The sequence below is a fragment of the Taudactylus pleione genome, unplaced genomic scaffold (genome assembly GCF_031769625.1).
Source record: "Taudactylus pleione unplaced genomic scaffold, aTauple2 ptg000016l, whole genome shotgun sequence".
Taxonomy (NCBI): domain Eukaryota; kingdom Metazoa; phylum Chordata; class Amphibia; order Anura; family Myobatrachidae; genus Taudactylus; species Taudactylus pleione.
The window spans coordinates 8,943,617-8,961,183 of NW_028284418.1; the positions used below are offsets into that span (position 1 = coordinate 8,943,617).

The 17,567-nt window shown below is 46.4% G+C and overlaps 1 protein-coding gene across 5 annotated transcripts in view; it reads right to left on the bottom strand.

Annotated features, from left to right (window-relative positions):
* Positions 1-17,567, bottom strand: part of SLC39A11 (solute carrier family 39 member 11) — a 536,505-nt gene that overhangs the window by 37,050 nt on the left and 481,888 nt on the right. For all 5 annotated transcript variants that reach the window (XM_088474528.1, XM_088474527.1, XM_088474529.1 and 2 more), the window contains one exon: positions 11,382-11,451. In XM_088474528.1, coding sequence (XP_088330654.1) covers positions 11,382-11,451 — 70 coding nt within the window. The remainder of the gene's footprint in view (positions 1-11,381; positions 11,452-17,567) is intronic.

Below are 17,567 nucleotides of genomic sequence, written 5' to 3' on the forward strand. Positions count from 1 at the left end.
CTGGCAATCTGCCTGCATTTACAAGTATACCTGCAGGTGCGTAGCTGCAGTTTATCATTTTTGGCAACACTAGATTTGCCAGCTCTCATAGTTTTTGTTTTTTTAAAAGCTAGAGCAACAATATCAATCAATGGTAAACACGGTCATAAGCACATGCAGGACTGATATTACTAGTGCTGGCTGGATATCTTCTATTGACTTCCAGCAAGCAGAGGAAAGCTAAGCTTAGGTAACACTATCAAGTAGAAAATGGAAGAAAAGCAAAAAAAAAAAAAAAAAAAAAGGGCAGCACTGGTTGTGTGCACATCGGTATATTCTGCAGATAAGCTGCATCTATGAGTGCCAGCACAAGGCTGGACTGCACACCCTATTGTTTAAACATAAGAAGAGGTGCTACCATGCTGAGACTTGTAGTAAGTACTACTGTATGCAGAAAAAAAAAATGAGGATTTACCTTGTTAAATCCTCAACTCCATAGGGGGCACAGGGATCACTCTGGGTATAGTCTGCAGAAAGAGACTGGGCACCAAATAGTTACTGATTTTCTTCCCAGCAGCCCCCAGGCTCCCTCTGCACTATAGCCCGCCCTCAGCCACAGGCCAGCCAGTTTAAGTTAACAAGTCAATGGCAGGAGTGAGGAGAAGAAGAGGGAGAAGGAAGACAGGCACACTCAGAACATATGTCAGAGAAAGGTGCACCAAGAACCGGCATCAGAGGAAATAAACCCCACAAGCCAGGTGCATCGGGGTGTGTGCCCTGTGCCTGCTATAGTCGAAGAGAAGGATTTAACAAGGATTTATTCTTCCTCTACTAGGGGGCACAGAGATCACTCTGGAACGTCCTAAAGCTGTCCCCCGATGGAGGGGACGCTCCTGGACTGCACTGTGAACCTCCGTTTTGCCCAAAGTCGCGAAGGTGACAACTGCATAGAAACAAATAAAAGAGTGTGGGCAGATAACCATGTGGCAGCTGTACAAAGTTGTATCGCAGAAACATCATGTTGAGTCTCCCACGAAGGTCACACTGACCTGTCATAATGAGCAGTCACCCCAGCAGGGGCTGAAAATCCACCACAAAGTGTGGCAGGTAACAAGCAGGGCCACCGGGATAATCTGTTCAGAAACCAGCTAGCCCCGCTTGTGAAAATCAAACACATTATTGACTGGTAAACGGTACGTTGCATTGCTTGTTGACCATTTGCAGCCCTTCATAGATTTCATGTACCCCCACAACGATAGAATATTCCAGCAGGATAGTGCACCGTGTCATCGGTCGCAAGTTGTCCAGAATTGGTTCGAGGAGCATTCTGGTGAGTTTCCACAAATTATATGGCCACCACATTTGCCCGACATGAACCCAATCGAGCATTTATGGGATGTGGTGGAGAGGTCCATCCTGCAACTACAAATATCGGAGCTGTGGGAAGCTATCCAGATGGCATGGGTCAATAGCTGTTCAGAGGTCTTCTGTCCACTTGTGGAATCAATGCCACGTTAAATTGCTGCATTTTACCGGGCTACAGGGTGTCCTACACAATACTAGGCATCAATCCCATTACTTTTGGCACTTCAGTGTAAATACAAACACAGAATTGGGTACCTTTTTTTGCCAGCAACCAATTAACCTTCCAGCATGGTTTTTTTTTCTGGTAGGGAAGTAAACACCATGCTGGCCAAACGGCAATTAGGCTTTGCAGGATTTACTAAATATAATATATTTTACTAGTAAAGGGACCAGGACACCTCAGTCTGAACCTCCCCCTCAGGACCACCTCTTCTCTGTCTGCTGTTCTGCCCCCTGTATTGTCTCACCCCGACCTCTTCTCAGCTGCTCCAGCCAATTCCCGCAACTAACCCTAACCCCCCCACATTTTATCTTACTGAAGACTATTTGCCATGTATTTATTAGATAAATACATATTGTTATAGGGATTGTAGTTAACAAGGGTCTGCCTAGACAGTGTTATAGTGTGTGGCCAGCTAACATGCACCTACTGAGCAACAAAAAGTGTCCCAGGAAATTATTTAAACTGTTTGCAACCATGTGCTCCAAGTATGATTATATAACTTGTTGAGTCTAGCCACTAGGTCATACTATAATAGATTCTTCATAGGACAGAAATATAAACAGAGAGAGACATTCTCAACAGTATTAGCCCATATCACAGCCACTGAGTGACACTCCAAAGAGAATTAACGAGAAGAACAGAGGAGATTTGGCAACTATATACATGAAGAATTTTAAAAGAAAGAAATGTAGAAACGTATGCTAATTACTAACAGTGTGAAACTGACATCTACTGTACATTTAATTGCTTTAAGCGGTGTTTAAATATCCATAGGATTAAGCACAATTTTCATGACAAATTCTCCTTAATGCCGACGTTTTTTGTAAAAAATTATTTAGAGGAATGAATTAAAGGCCTTTTTCCCATGTGAGGGTGGAGAAGCTTGTATATATCCATGATGAAAGTACCATTTGGGATCAGAAAATAATGTTAATGAAATAATTATAGCTGCACTACCAGCTACATAAAACATCTCTAAAATGTATATAAAATAAAGTTCCGGGTCTGTGTGTTTGTTCAGGCTAATCTCTTGAACCACTGGATGAATTTTGATGGGTTTTCGCTTTTGTATACAGTATTATTGGAGAAAGGTTTAGGTGCATGAACCATTCATGTGTGACAAAAGAGAGCTAAGCAGTGATGATTTTAGCGAAGCAGTCACAAACAAATATTGCACCAAACTGCTGTAGAGAAGCTACCCATGGTGCTGGAACAACAAGACAACATCTGAAACTGAGGCTTGGAATGAAGCAAGTCACAGAAAAAAACTTGTGCTGTGTGAGTGACTGCTGTTGCGGCAAGGTCTGCACTCTGATTGGCTCTATGAGACAGTGAGAGCCAGAGATAGCAATGTGCCCTGTTGCTTAGCAACAGCCTAGAGAGGGGAGGGAGTCAGGGACTGAGCAGGGTCACATCTGAGGCCGACAGAGAGTGAGACAGCCTCCAACGAACCAATGAAGATGCCCTGATGCAGACACAGTAGCCAGGAAGAAGGCATAGCTATCATGAATGAAAAAAAAAAAATAGCAACCATCGGAACACCATCAAATGATTTCCATTTGATGGTGGCAAACATCGGACCGCCACCATCACATGGTAAAAACATTACCATCGGAACAAAAAACATTGATGGTTAGTCACCATCGGATTCCGATGTCCATCCCTCCGTTGAGCATGTAGGTCGACTCTGGTCACCTCTCCTCCACCGTGAAGTGCTCCCTCTCCAGCGTGACGTTTCCGCTCAGCCACACGCCCTCTGCAGAAATATGCTCAGGTGCCCCAGCCCCTATGACATGCTGCTGATAATGCTTATGGTAGCTACAATACAAATCTCTCATCAGTGATCCTCCTACCCTCCCCAGCACATCGCAGTGGCCGGGCCCCAGCCAGTTGAAGTGCAGCAGCAGGGAGTGTTGTAGTGACACTGGTGTGATGCAGGTGGGTTGTGGTAAGAAGCGGGGGCCTGTGGTGAGATGCAAGGGGCTGTGGTGAAATATAGGATGTTATGGTGAACAGGTGGCTGTAATGAGGAGGCTGTTGTGAGATGCAGGGGGCATGAGTAAGCAGCAGGAGGTTGTTGTGAGGTGCAGGAGGCTGTGGTGAAATGCAGGGGGCTGTGATGACACGTGTAGGTTGTTATGAGATTCAGGGGCTGTGGCGAGATTAAATTGCTTCCATGCGAAGTCAGGGTGGGTCGTTAGCTTTTATTAAGTGGCAGTAGTTTTTTAGTCACGGCCTCCAACAATTCTGTAATGTAATTAACTTGCAAATAAAATTAATTCACCAACTTTTGGTAGCAGAATGGGGGGGTGATCAGGAGGACCAATCACAAGCCACAATCTCTCAAATGCAACTTGTGATTGGTCCTCCTATTCATCAGTGCAGCCTATAATTTACATCACTACGTCATCGGCTAAACCAATATTTATGACACTGCAGCATACTGTATGTCCTTCCTGGGGACCAACGACATCCACTTAGGGAAGAAATGCATTCTCATAAACATTGTTTAGCCCACAATAAGGCTGCTTCAACTTACGGTTATTTACTAGTGCAAAAAAACACCTCCTTAGCAGGGCAGATTTTGACCCGCCAATAATAAATTGCAAACTGTCCTCCTTGATGTGGCCTAAGCTGCCATAGAGAAGGAATGTTTAGTCATTGTGCAGGCACACAAACATCTACTGGAGGATTCAGAGAAATGAATAAGGTGGCAGCATCAGCTTCCACTGTTTGTTGCAAGTGAAAAATAGAGAATAGAGAGGTCTAAATAACATTGTGCTTGCAGTCTGGTCGCACAGGCGCTATTACCACAGCGATGGGTGCATGCGCACCAATCTTTCCTCCAGTGATCCCACGCTCAATTGGCCCCCTCACCTTTAATATAAAAATAAGAGGCCATGGGCAACACAGATGGTGTAATGGTTAGCATTACTGCCTCACAGTACTGAGGTCGTGGGTTCGATTCCCACTATGGTCCTAACTGTGCGACGTTTGTGCTTTTGTGGGTTTCCTCCAGGTACTACGGTTTCCTTCCACACTCCAAAAATATACTGGTAGGTTAATTGGGTCCCAACAATATTAACTTTAGTGTGTAAGTGTGTGTGCATGTGGTAAGGAATTTAGGGCCTGATTCATTACCGTTCGCAACTGCGATTACGCACGCAATCGGAGATTGTTGCGTTCTGCAAATGCATCACAGTGCGCGAGCCGGTCACTGTGATCGCAATGACTACGCAGACCCATTGCAGAGTGATTGAAGGGAAGTGCCGTTTGTGGGTGGTGATGGGGGGTGGTCGGTGAAACGCAGGCGTGCCAGTGCGTTTGAACGCTGTTGCAGGGGAGTGTATAAATTATCCACTGCGATGCACTATAGATAAAATAGCATAAAGGCCTCATAGCGTGCGATGAAGTTAGCAATTTCTGAGTAAGGTCAGGGCTTATGCGTGAGGCTGCGATGGTACTCGATTGTACTGATGTGCAATCTTGCTAAACATTACGGATGTGTGTAAGGAAAGTAGTATAGCGGCATAGCGATCGCAATGAATTAGCATACGAATATATATATATATATATATATATATATATATATATATATATGTATCGATCGGTAGTGAATCAGGCACTTAGATTGTAAGCTCCACTGGGCCAGGGACTGATGTGAATGGACCAATATTCTCTATAAAGTGCTGCGGAATATGTGTGCGCTATATAGATAACTGGAATTAAATAATAAATAATGTGACTAATATAGACTTATAATGAAGGAGAGAACAGGTGTGACTCCCCACTACTGCTGATCTAAGAGCAGATTTAAAGAAACCGCATTACAGGTACAGCAGGTCCCTGCTACTCTTTCTTGGCATGGAGGACGCACAAGATTGGACTGAGGATTGAGGTGTTGCACCATAAATTTGGCAAGTGGGACTTAACAGATTTTTTTTACATTTTGTTTGGGTGGGATACTGGTGTCCATGAGGAGGAGTTAGGGTGTACTAGGATTCGTGTATTTATAATCACAGGCAAAGAAGCCTTGGATATGATTCCTAATATGTGTGCTACTTTTCCTTAGTAGTGATAACTGAGAGAACATCAGGAGTTGTGAAGCAATTGAAGGGCCTGTGGTATAATAGCACAAGCATATCTGGGGGCACCTGCACAGATTTGGGGAAACTGATGGGGATATTTGGAATTCTCTGCTTATTATTTGTTTATGTTTAATAAATCACTGTTACATCCAACGTTGAGTACACATTTCCCTTCCAACGGGACATCACATCAATGAAATCCAAGTGTAAAGCTGGGTACACACTATAAGATGTGTGTACCCAGCAACAAAACAATGCGATGTAACGATATAGCACATGCACCGTATTATAACGGTGTAATATATTGTTACATGCTGCATGGCGTCTTTCATTGCAGCAATGCAGATGGGACGATGTGATGAATGACCGCAGTGCACGCACATTACATGATCTGAACGATATTGTATATAATTCCGATCCCCCGTCGGAGCGATATATCGTACGGTATATCCTATAGTGTGTAGCCAGCTTATGCACAGATACACGTATAATTTTGCTAAAGTATATAAAATGACGCCTTTGTGGAAATTTCTGCAATCCATACTGTTTGGCAATGCACACACAATCTACAATATCACAAACAGTAGTCTTCTGAGAATTGTGTGACAGCCACTGCAGATAAATATTATTTAATATAAAACAATATGTTTCATTAAGGTCTCTGGGCCTGATTCAGCAGCGTACACAATTGCAACTCTGTACGTAAATCGGCCGATTGTTCAGTACTGCGCATACACCGCACTGCAATTATGTAGACAGATAGGAATCCATCGCTGAGTGAGTGACAGGCCGTGAGCGTTTGGGGGTGGTGACGGGGGAGTGGTTGGAGAAATGTAGGCGTGTCTGTCCATTTGAACGTCGTTGCATGGGTGTGCATAAATTAGCCACTGTGAATGTATACGCAGCTTGGAGTACTGGGCGTCTCTATGCTGGCTGAAAGGTGGAAGGCATTAGCATATTTTTGCAGTTTCATTGTGTGTGATTATGCAGCAGCTATTGCGATCCATACTCAATCAGGCCCTCTATTTGCTAAATAAAGAAAAACAAGGAAGCTTCAATGTAAGATTCATTTTTTTTTTTTTGGAGTGAGGGAGGAGGGGGGTTCTGGTTCCGACATGGTAAATACAAGTGAGAGTTTTTCCATCTTTGTCATGGCGGGGGATCAGATGATGTAAAATGAAAACATCAGTATCAATCTTAATGTAGTTATGTGACCGGCCGGTCACTATCCCGACTGCAGAATGTCGGCAAAGAATTTATGATAGGTTTCGAAATACCGACGCCTATTATAATCCCGATGCCGGAATCCAGGACGACGCGTGCCCGAACGAGGTAAGTTCGGGGCGCCGTTCCTGTTAGCCGTGCGTGGGGGTAGGTTTAGGGCAGTTAGCGTTAGGAGGGGAGGTTAAGGTTAGGCACCCTAGGGGGAGGGTTAGGCACCCCTAGGGTGGAGGGTTAGGCACCCCTAGGGGGGAGGGTTAGGCACCCCCAGGGAGAGGTTAGGATTAGGCACCCCTCCAGGAGGGTTAGGTTTAGGGAGCGGTAAGGGGGGGGGCTCGGGTTAGGCACCACCCCGAGAGTTTAGGGTTAGGCACCCTAAAGGAGGGCATTTCAATCCCGTTCCTATGAAACATCACTAAAACATGCTGGAACAATTTCATGAACTGATCAAATTATATGTATTAAGCCCTGTAATCCTGATACTTAGGAGGTCATGACACAAGCATTTTCAATGCAACTTTGTCAGAAAGAGGCTTTGAGCAATGTTTTGTAGTGCTAAGGAATAAACCGTGATTAAAAGCTACTATAAAGAGTATTTAAATCACAGAAAGGCACAACACCAAAAGCTGGTTTCAGAGCTCTGAATTCTGTGTGCAGCTGAAATAACTATGGTACATGCAACATTTAAAAAAAATTATATAATAGCTCAATAAATAGCTCATGCAATACTCACTTACAATATATACATGTAGGGTTTTCACGCAACGCATGTATATGACACCCTTATAGCTTTTGCAGTGTTCTTTAGTACTCAACAGCGACACCTCGTCAATCATGAAGTTGTGTTCCTACAGTGTGATTGTTCTTGTGACTGCTTATCCTACACCATACTTGCCTACTCTCCCGGGACTGTCGGGAGCCTCCCGAAAATCGGGTACCGCTCCCGACACCCCGCAAGACTAGGCAAGTCCCCCAGAATGGCTGCCGGCACCCTGCAAATCCCTGCGCCAGCCTCAAAAGTGGGCAGTCCAGGGGTGCGATGACGCGACTTGCGCTGAATCACATCATTGAAGCCCCTCGCCCTGCCTTATAATGGCAGTAATATTGGCATTATAAGGCGCGGGAGGGGCCATTATGATGCAATCGCGTCAGCACGCCCCCGCTCCGACTACTTGAACAGCCTCCACCCTCCCTTCTGGACGGACCTGCCAACTCCCTCCCGGATCCCACGCAAGAATTGTCGGCAAGTATGTCCTACACTCAACTACCTTCCTTGTATCTCACTCCCTAATTACAATGCAGTAAAGCTGGGTACACACTGACAGATATATTGGCCGATCAATTTATCAGCCAATATATCTGGTGCCCGTCGGCCAGTGTGTACCAGCGATATGTCTGTGAACGACATCGTTCACAAACATATCGCATTGGATGTGCTGCACAGTTGATGGCAGATGTAGAGCCGCCCCCCGGCCACCGGGACTCGCGGCTGCCTGGAAGATGATGGTCGTTCAGTGTATATGAACGACCATCATCTACATATATATCTGCAGATCACTCGATCTGCAGATATATCTGCTAGGTGTGGACCACCTGTAAACTGTCATCACCTATCTGTCACTTTTCCTTGCTGTCTTGCAGGTCTTGTTTGCCTATCCACTGTAAAGCTAGGTACACACTGTAGCGACGGAACGAATGCCCGTCAACAGTGATTGTGTGTCCACACTGGATGACTTTAATGAACGACGCAACAATCACTGTAACGTTATTCATTAACAATGCACTGGCCGCTAGCGTTATCGCTAGGTTTGATGAGCAGAACATCAAACTTGGCAACCATTGGTAGTGACCACGGGAGCGGGCAAACATACGTACACACTGAGCGATGTAGGCAATATGTTGTTACGAAAGGGCATATAGACCCAACATTGCTCCAGTGTGTACCCAGCATAAGTGCTCTATATCAGTAATTCCCTTTCCCTATGTACAGTAACTTATTTTATTATCATGGTCCTGAGAAAAAGAACACAGAGAAAATTAAATAACTCCTGCATTAAAAAAAAACTTTTGTGAAGTCTCAATATTTCTAAAATATATTGCAATATATTTTGCTCTCAAAGATGGGAGTACCCTCTCATCATATATTATATAGCAAATATTTTTTCCCTACAAATGTCCATTGCAGGAGTGAGGAACAGTATAGCAGTACACTCTTTGTTGAACGGTTACGTTTTTGCTCACTATTCATCATCGGAGGCAGTATGGCCCCCGATGATTAAGTATTGATCTCTCTGCTAGGGATACTTAAGTATCCAACTCGCAGTGGGGGAAACTTTGCACCGTAGCAAATCATCATTGCTCCGGTGCGGGGACAGCTGCTCCAAAAAGCAGCTGTCCCCTCTGTTAGCATCGCAGCTACAGAAGTAGCTGCTTTACTTACCTCCTTCCCATCAGCACAAAGCTGCTGGGGAGGTAGCGAGAAGGCAGCGAATGGATCCACTCGGAACCCTCTTCGCATCCCCGGAACTCCTTCCCATAGGAAGGAGAGGGGATACGAGAACAAGCACCATCTGAAGATGGCGCTTGTTCTCGCAAGCAAAGGAGTTTGCTGAATATCTGGTGGTCCATTTGGGACACATAAAAAAACAAAAAGTAGGTGGCGCTAATCACTCACAGCAGTGGATCATGTTTCAATGTTTTATGAATACAGAAAATGTGTTAATAGATATCCAACTTTTATAAAACTCCCGGGAGTGGGGTTATAAGTACATACAAATTGCTATAAAACAGAGCACATGCATCTAATAAAATGAACACATACTGTATCTGTAACCAATGGCAGGCATCAAAGTGATTAAACCCTTCAATACAAGTATAAATGGAAATAGGATCTCACTATCCAGCAAAGTCTCTTTGCAATTGCTGAGACTTATATGTATCAACCTTTGTTACAGTATATGTTACTGTAAGGTAGCAGAGAGTGTTGTGGCTTTAGATTATTCACAGCCAAATGCCGGGGTTCCCAGCTCTCCACAATACTCCAATAATGAAATGTTAGTAATAGGAGTGGGGATGCAGTCATGTTGCGGCCTCCGGTCACAATCCCGACGGCAGAATGGCGGCTAGGGATTATTGATAGGCGTCGGTATTTCGCCTATCATAATCCCGATGCCAGAATTTAGAACGATGCGGGACTGAACGAGGTAAGTATGGTCCACACGTCTTCATAGCCGCGGGGGGAGGGTTAGGTTTAGGGCACTCCAGGGGGATTTAGGGTTAGGCACCACCCAGGGAGGGTTAGGCTAGGAGAAGGGGCAGTTAGGGTTAGGCACCCCCCCTGGAGGGTTAGATTTAGGGTGCGGGGAGGGGGATTAGGTTTCGGCACCCCAGGGGGTGGGTTAGGGTTAAGCACTAAGGAGGGGGGGTTAGGATTAGGCACCCCTAAAGGAGGGTGGGGGGGGAAGAGGGCAGGGTTAGGTAGTTTACTCACCTCCGTCGGGATCTACGCTGTTCGGCCTGCCGGCGTTGCTATTTTGACCGCCGGGCTCTCCACAGTACTGTGAGCTAGGGTTTTGCTTAAATAGCAGGTCAACAGAGAGTCATCCAGTGATGTGAGTATTCCTCCCGATGCAGCAACATTGCTCTCCTCTCCACGGACCTCACTGACACATACCTTGCAGGTAGAAAACCCCTGCAAGGCTGAGCGGTATCACGTGGGGTGCCGGTAATTGCAATTGGGTTTCACAAGGAAGCTCTGGCACAGATCCCGTGTCCTCTACGCATTTCCCTGTACCAGGCACCCATTTCAAGAGGCGGAGTGCTCCCCTATCAGCCTGGATTATTATAATTTCTGGTCCATTTTGGACCCCTGATGATGAATGGCCTGGTAACTAAAATAAGTGGAAGCTAGCGTTTCCGCATGGTTACCACGCCATTTATCGATGATGAATAGGCCCCTATTTTAGACAACTGTTATGTATTTAGTGTATTTTCTTTTCACAGTCTCTGAAAGTCATGTATATTCAAACATTTACTAAAATAAAAATTTAGTCTACAGTATATTACAGCTCTGAGTTAATACAATTAAAACAATAGCAAAACCAAATATTAAAAGCCATAAATTATATATGTTATTATTTTCATACATTGACATAACATTAGATGATTGCTATTGTATTACATCTGAAATGCAAGCAGAACGTGAGCCAGCTGTTTTAAATTCAAGTCAACAAATTTAAACTCAGAAATCCTGATGTGCAGAGAAAATCCTACCACATAATCACCACCTTCTCTCAAATAACCTTCATCTATTAAATGTTTATTTATGAATATTTTTTTATTTTATGTAACCTAAGTTTGTGGTATTTAAATAATTGTGCAACTCACCTTTTAGTTGATTGTTAATTACCTATATGACTACCAAAACCGCTTCAGTGTCGGAGTGAATGACATTTGTTAACAACATGTATGCAGAGAGACCTTCCCCATCCAAAACCCAGCCTCACCTGGCACTGTCGAATGTCGCAGATGCAGTTTTCCCAATAGCACCAAATCCTACGCCAACTGCTAGCCCCTCTGAAAAAGAAGAACACCTCGCATTATGCTGTGCTTTACCAGACCTCTTTCTTTATGTTTATTAAATAGAAACTATAATGTTCATTAAGTCTAATATAAAAACAGAGCAATGCAGATGTGTATGTTACTTTCCAGAGCTTATATACAGAGATTTTTACTCACCAAGATAAAAACCTTAGTAATGACTGCACTATTGTCTGTCTGCACTTCCATATTGCCACCTAATAGACAATACGCTCTTTCCAGGTGCTTGCCACTGGCAGAGGGTACCTGAGGGATCTGGGTTTGGGGGGTTTTACAATGTAGAACTTTGAGTTTCAGTAAAATAAATACTACTTTAGACTGCAAGAAAACAGCCATAAGACACTTTCAATCGGGTACATTATAGTAAATAATATAAAATAAAAATAAACCTGAGGCACTAATCAACAATGCCCCGCAGCTGTGTAGGGGGAGGTGAGCCCCCTATTCGAGGAGTCTTACAAATTCAGTAATCATACAAAAAATTAACATCACAGCGCTGGTAACAGTATTGAATTAATTAAAATGATAATCTGAAGCGATTGTGCAATAAAAAATGTTATTAAAAGTAACCACTAGACTGTATTGGTATACAATTCTTATAATAAACCATGTGAGTTCGATGTGGCTGAAAAGAACCACAATTATATTTACCGGCAGCTCAATTGAGGCAGGATCCCTTTAGTAAATGTCCAATAGTGCGCCGTATCAACACAGTATTGGATCCACAGTGTAGCGGTGTGTTAAAACAAAACTCGGTTGGCAAAGTGCAGGAAATCCTGATTAACTGGCCAGTCACAGGTAGCGATAGCGCAACAACTGTCAAGGCTGTGGCTCCGGACCGAAGATGTTCCGTGGCAAGATTGTAGTTACTGTGTCCCCCGGATCAGCAGTAAGCAGCAGGGAGTGTGAGGGTCTAGAGCAGGGGTGGGGAACCTTTTTTCTGCCGAGGGCCATTTTTATATATAAGAGATATGGTAAGAACTTACCTTTGTTATCTCTATTTCTACGAGGTCCATAGGGTTCCACAGGATACCTTGGGGTATAGGTGATGACATCAGTCACAGGCACCACAGAGTTAACGTTTTCCAGCCTCCCAGGATGCACTGGGGTCCCCCTCCTTTACCCCGCCCCTGAGCCAAGGCAAATCAGTTACGTAACAAGCCCCAGGTCAGAGGAGGAGAGGAAAGAGAGAGAAGAAAGATCTGGAACACACAAGAAAAACATTCTCACCAGAAGGAGACGGAAAAACCGGTGACCAGATAAAAGCCCATCTGCAGTACAGGTGCGACAGGGCGAAAGTCCTGTGGAACCCTATGGACCTCATAGAAATAGAGATAACAAAGGTAAGTGCTTACCATATCTCTTATTTTCTACTGAAGGTTCCATAGGGTATCCACAGTATACCTTGGGGATGTCCCAAAGCAGTATCCTTTAAGGGTGGGGACGCTCCTGTGCTGTAAGGAGAATCCACCGCCCGAAGGAAGCATCCTGAGAGGCGTAGGTATCAACAGTAATACCATATGAACGTATGGACAAATGACCACGTGGCTGCCTTGCAAAGCTGAACCGCTGAGGCGCCACGTTGAGCTGCCCACGAAGGACCCACAGACTGAGTGGAATGAGCCCTGACCGAAGATGGAACGGGAAGACCTTCATGAGCATAAGCTTCAGAAATAGACAGGCGAATCCATCCTGCAAACGTTTGTTTAGTGGCAGGCCAACCCTTCTTTCGGAAGCCATAAAGGACAAACAACGAGTCCGATTTCCGAAAAGAAGCGGTTCGGAAAACAAGCGGTTCGGTCAGCCCGCACCACATCCAAGGTGACCTCACCAACCGAAAGGTCCAGTGAATTAAAGGCTGGTACAATAATTTCCTCTTTGATATGGAAACTAGATACCACCTTTGGGAGGAAACCAGGGCGAGTACGAAGCACCGCTATGTGCCTATGAAAAATGAGGTCGACATGAAAGAGCCCCTAATTCTGAGACTCTTCTGGCTGAAGCAATGGCCAGAAGGAATACAGTCTTAGCCGTAAGCCATTTCAAATCCACTGAGCCCAGTGGTTCAAAAGGCGGTCCTTGGAGAGCCCTCAGGACAACAGCCAGATCCCAAGGAGCCACAGGTGGAACAAAGGGAGGCTGTATACGGAGAACACCCTGCATATAGGTGCGGACATCAGGATGTGTAACAATTCTACGCTGAAACCGCCATGACTGCCATGACCTTGGTGAAAACCCGAGGCGCTGTTGCTAGACCAAAAGGCAGAGCCTGGAATTGATAATGTTTGTCGCGTATTGCAAACCGGAGGAATTGTTGATGCGTTAAGACAATGAGGACATGCAGGTAAGTCCTGGATGTCCAACGACACCATGAAATCCCCAGGCTCCATCGCCAATATGATGGAACGCAGGGTCTCCATCCTGAACCGAGGCACCCTCAAGGACTTGTTGAGGGATTTGAGGTTGAAAATAGAACGGTAAGACCCATTGGGTTTCTGCACCAGAAAGAGATTGGTATAGAAACCCATGCCCCTCTGGGATAACGGAACAGGCACTATAACTCCAGCCTGGAGCATAGAGTGCAATACTTTCTGCAATTCCAGTGTCTTCTTCTGATCTGATGGAAGGCCAGTTGTGAAAAACCTGCTGGGGGGTCTGCACCGGAAGGATAGGGCATAGCCCCGAGAGACCATCTCGTGTACCCAAGTGTCCTTGGTAGTCAGGTACCAACCCTGGACGATCCGAAGCAGGCGGCCTCGCACTTTGGAATCCCCCAAAGGGAGGCCCGGGCCGTCAAGCCGACGGCTTGTCGTCCGACTTGGTGGCCTGGCGCCATGTACTCCAAGCTTGTTTCTTGGGTTTGGTAGACTTTTTGGACCCGGCCTGTCTTGGAAAAGACTGTGCTTTGGACCTACTCTGGGGCCTGTAGGGCCGAAAGGACGAAGTACCCGACCTTGACTGGGCTGGAGCCGATGGGAGACATGCAGACTTGGCTGCGCCCAAAGTAGTCACAATATTGTCCAGATCAGGGCCAAACAGGACCTGTCCATTAAACGGCAAACATTCCAAGCCCTTCTTGGAATCGGCAACCGCCTTCCAAGAACGCAACCATAGGGTGCGACGAGCGCCACAGCTGCAGATGAGATTCTGGAGGTGAGGAGACCGATATCCAAGGCTGCCTCATTAATGTAAGTAGCCGAATTGCTGAGATTACCAACTAACTCTGCCTGCTCTGCAGACGAGTCAGAGTCCAGAGACGCCTCCAAACTGTCAGCCCAGCGCTCCATGGCTCTGGCCACCCAACACACAGCCATAGCCGGTCTGGACGCCCCTCCAGCAAGGGAATAAGTGGACTTGAGGCATATTTCGACCTTGCGATCCATAGCATCCTTTAAGGAGGACATGGGCAATGTAGCACTTCATACTAGGCGTGTCACATGAGAATCCACCTGCGGAGGAGATTCCCACTTAGAGAAATAATTATCCGCAAATGGGTATGCAAAAGCCAAACGACACATCATCCTCATCATATTGAGCAGGCTGAGACGGTAATGGACGCTTATGCGGCCGCAAAGATGACTCCCCCTGTAAAACGTCCGATAGGTGTTGCACCGCAGTGGACAAGGAATTAACCCATGCAGGCTCTTGTGAGACCTGGGGGTTGACAGCGGGAGACTCTGGGGTACCAGTAACTGTCTGGGGAACCCCTGCATAGGAGACGACACCATAGACCGCTGTGAAAACCCCATTTGGGGAAATGCAGGGGGCGTCGCTAGCTGACCCACAAGAGTTGTAAGCGCCTTAGCAAAACAAGCCCAGGGCGGCTCTTGCAACGGCGCAGTGACCGAAATCGGGCGTGAAGTAAATAGCACGCCCTGCATAACCCAACAGAGTTACCGTCACCCTCCGCTAATGGTACGTTACATGTAGTACACTTAAGCTGGAGAGGGAAGTCACGTTCACTCTCAGACACGATGAGTGTAAAGGAGCTGTATGTGACACACCTCACAGGTAAATACTTGTACAGTGAGGCAATAAGCACCCTGCAACACAGTACCGCAAGGGCTTTAGCAGAGGAAGTCAAGGATAGTAAAATGGCTGACAGAGAAAGTGAAAGTACAGACAGCAGCGCTATCAAGTAGTCACATACAATGAAGAAGAATCCCTGCACTAACAGCGCTGGCTCAACTACACAGACACAAGTCTGGTAGGAAAACAGCGCTACATACACTGACCTTTTTTGCGGAGGAGAGGTATGCAGGGGGACCCGGACCACAAAGCCACAGGTATCGGTTTCCAGCAGTGCTTGCCAGTTCTTTGAAGATGGCCGCCGAGGAGCAGAGAGGAGTCGGGCCCGGGGGAGGACCGCTGCACACACAAAGGCACAGACCGCTGTGGAGAGGCTGGGTGCAGCGAGGGAGGCGCCGGCTGTGAACAGGGAAGGCACGCTCCCCCGGCTTGCAATTAACCCCTGGGACGCAGGACGACTTTGCCGCACAGCCGAGGCCCCCTGTCCCAGGGGCATAGTGGAAGTGCAGGTACAACCTGGCTCTACGATGCAGCCCAGTCCCCAGGGAGCCCCCTGCCTGGGGACGTCGGACTGTGTTGCCGGCGGGGACCCACTGCGCGACCCCGCCACTTACCTGCTCCCTTGGATCCGGCCACAGTCCAGGTATCCGGGGTCACCGCTAGCTGTGACCCCAGATACCTACCAGCATCCCCGGATCGGTACCGGCGTTCTGGTACTGGCGGGGTGTAGGAGAGACAGCATGGATGTCAGTACTGACAGTCCATGCTGTACACTTAGATGTGCAGCCACAGCTGCAGTTAGAAAACTTCAGGGGCCATAAAAGCCCCCCTTCTGTAGAAGGTGCTCCGACTCCGAGCCAGGAACCAACGAAAATGATTTGCCTTGGCTCGGGGGCGGGGCATAGGAGGGGGACCCCAGTGCATCCTGGGAGGCTGGAAAATGTTAACTCTGTGGTGCCTGTCACTGACGTCATCACTTATACCCCAAGGTATCCTGTGGATACCCTATGGAACCTGCAGTAGAAATAACATTATTTGTCACATGGGGGCGGGGCCACAATCGCTGGTGATTACAGCAATGCCGACAGCATCCTGAGGATGCTCCGGGGAGCTGTAAGGGCAACAGTGTGACCTTCTGAAGCATCTTGAGGACACTCCATGTGGCACTGCTGCATAGATTCTGGCTGCAGGGTGCCACTCTAGGCACACTGTTTGCCAGATGAGACCTGCAGAAAAAAGCTCCGGGGGCCAGACCAAATGATTCCGGGGGCCTTATACGGCCCCCGGGCCTGAGGTTCCCCATCCCTGGTCTAGAGCAACAGGGAGCGTACCTGCATAAGCTCACAGCACTGGCCCATGGCTGGAAGAAGTGAGCGCTGCAGTGTGCTGAACCTTGTCCTGTGCACTGCTGTTTGCTGCAATGGATGACTGTATATTGGCAGATACACACAGCTCTGCCTCATGGCTGTTGGAAGTGAAGGTCCTTGAGCACTATGATTTACACACACTGTGAATGGCAATAAAACAGTCACTGCCGGCGGGAGACATACACTTGGTAGCCGGACCACAGACCATGTAGGGGATCCCGTGCCAAATTGAGACTCACAGTCAGCGGTATACCTGCAACAGCATGCATCTGATGCGTTTCCCCGTGGCTACACCCACGGCTTCGTCAGAGGTATATGTGCATTAACCAGGAGGCAGTATAAATCGTAAAGCCTTTAATTAAATTAATTGACCACCTGAAATTGTTTATTGCACAAGCTTCCTACATTTAAGTAAAATAAGCTTAACATAGCATCTAGAATAATACTTAGAAATCTCTCTAAGGAGGCAATCCATTTTTGCATATGCAAGTAACATTTACACACATATAATAAAAACCTTTTCATACTTATTTCAATATATAATTGTCCATGTATAAAGTGATGTGGATATTTAGGATGGGTTTCCTTCACCCCGAGGGGTTAAACGAAACTGTGGAACTCAATTCTATCATTTAAGATACAACTTACGTTCTATCCCCCCTTTTTTGGGATCTCTCTAGAATTGGTTGCCCTGTG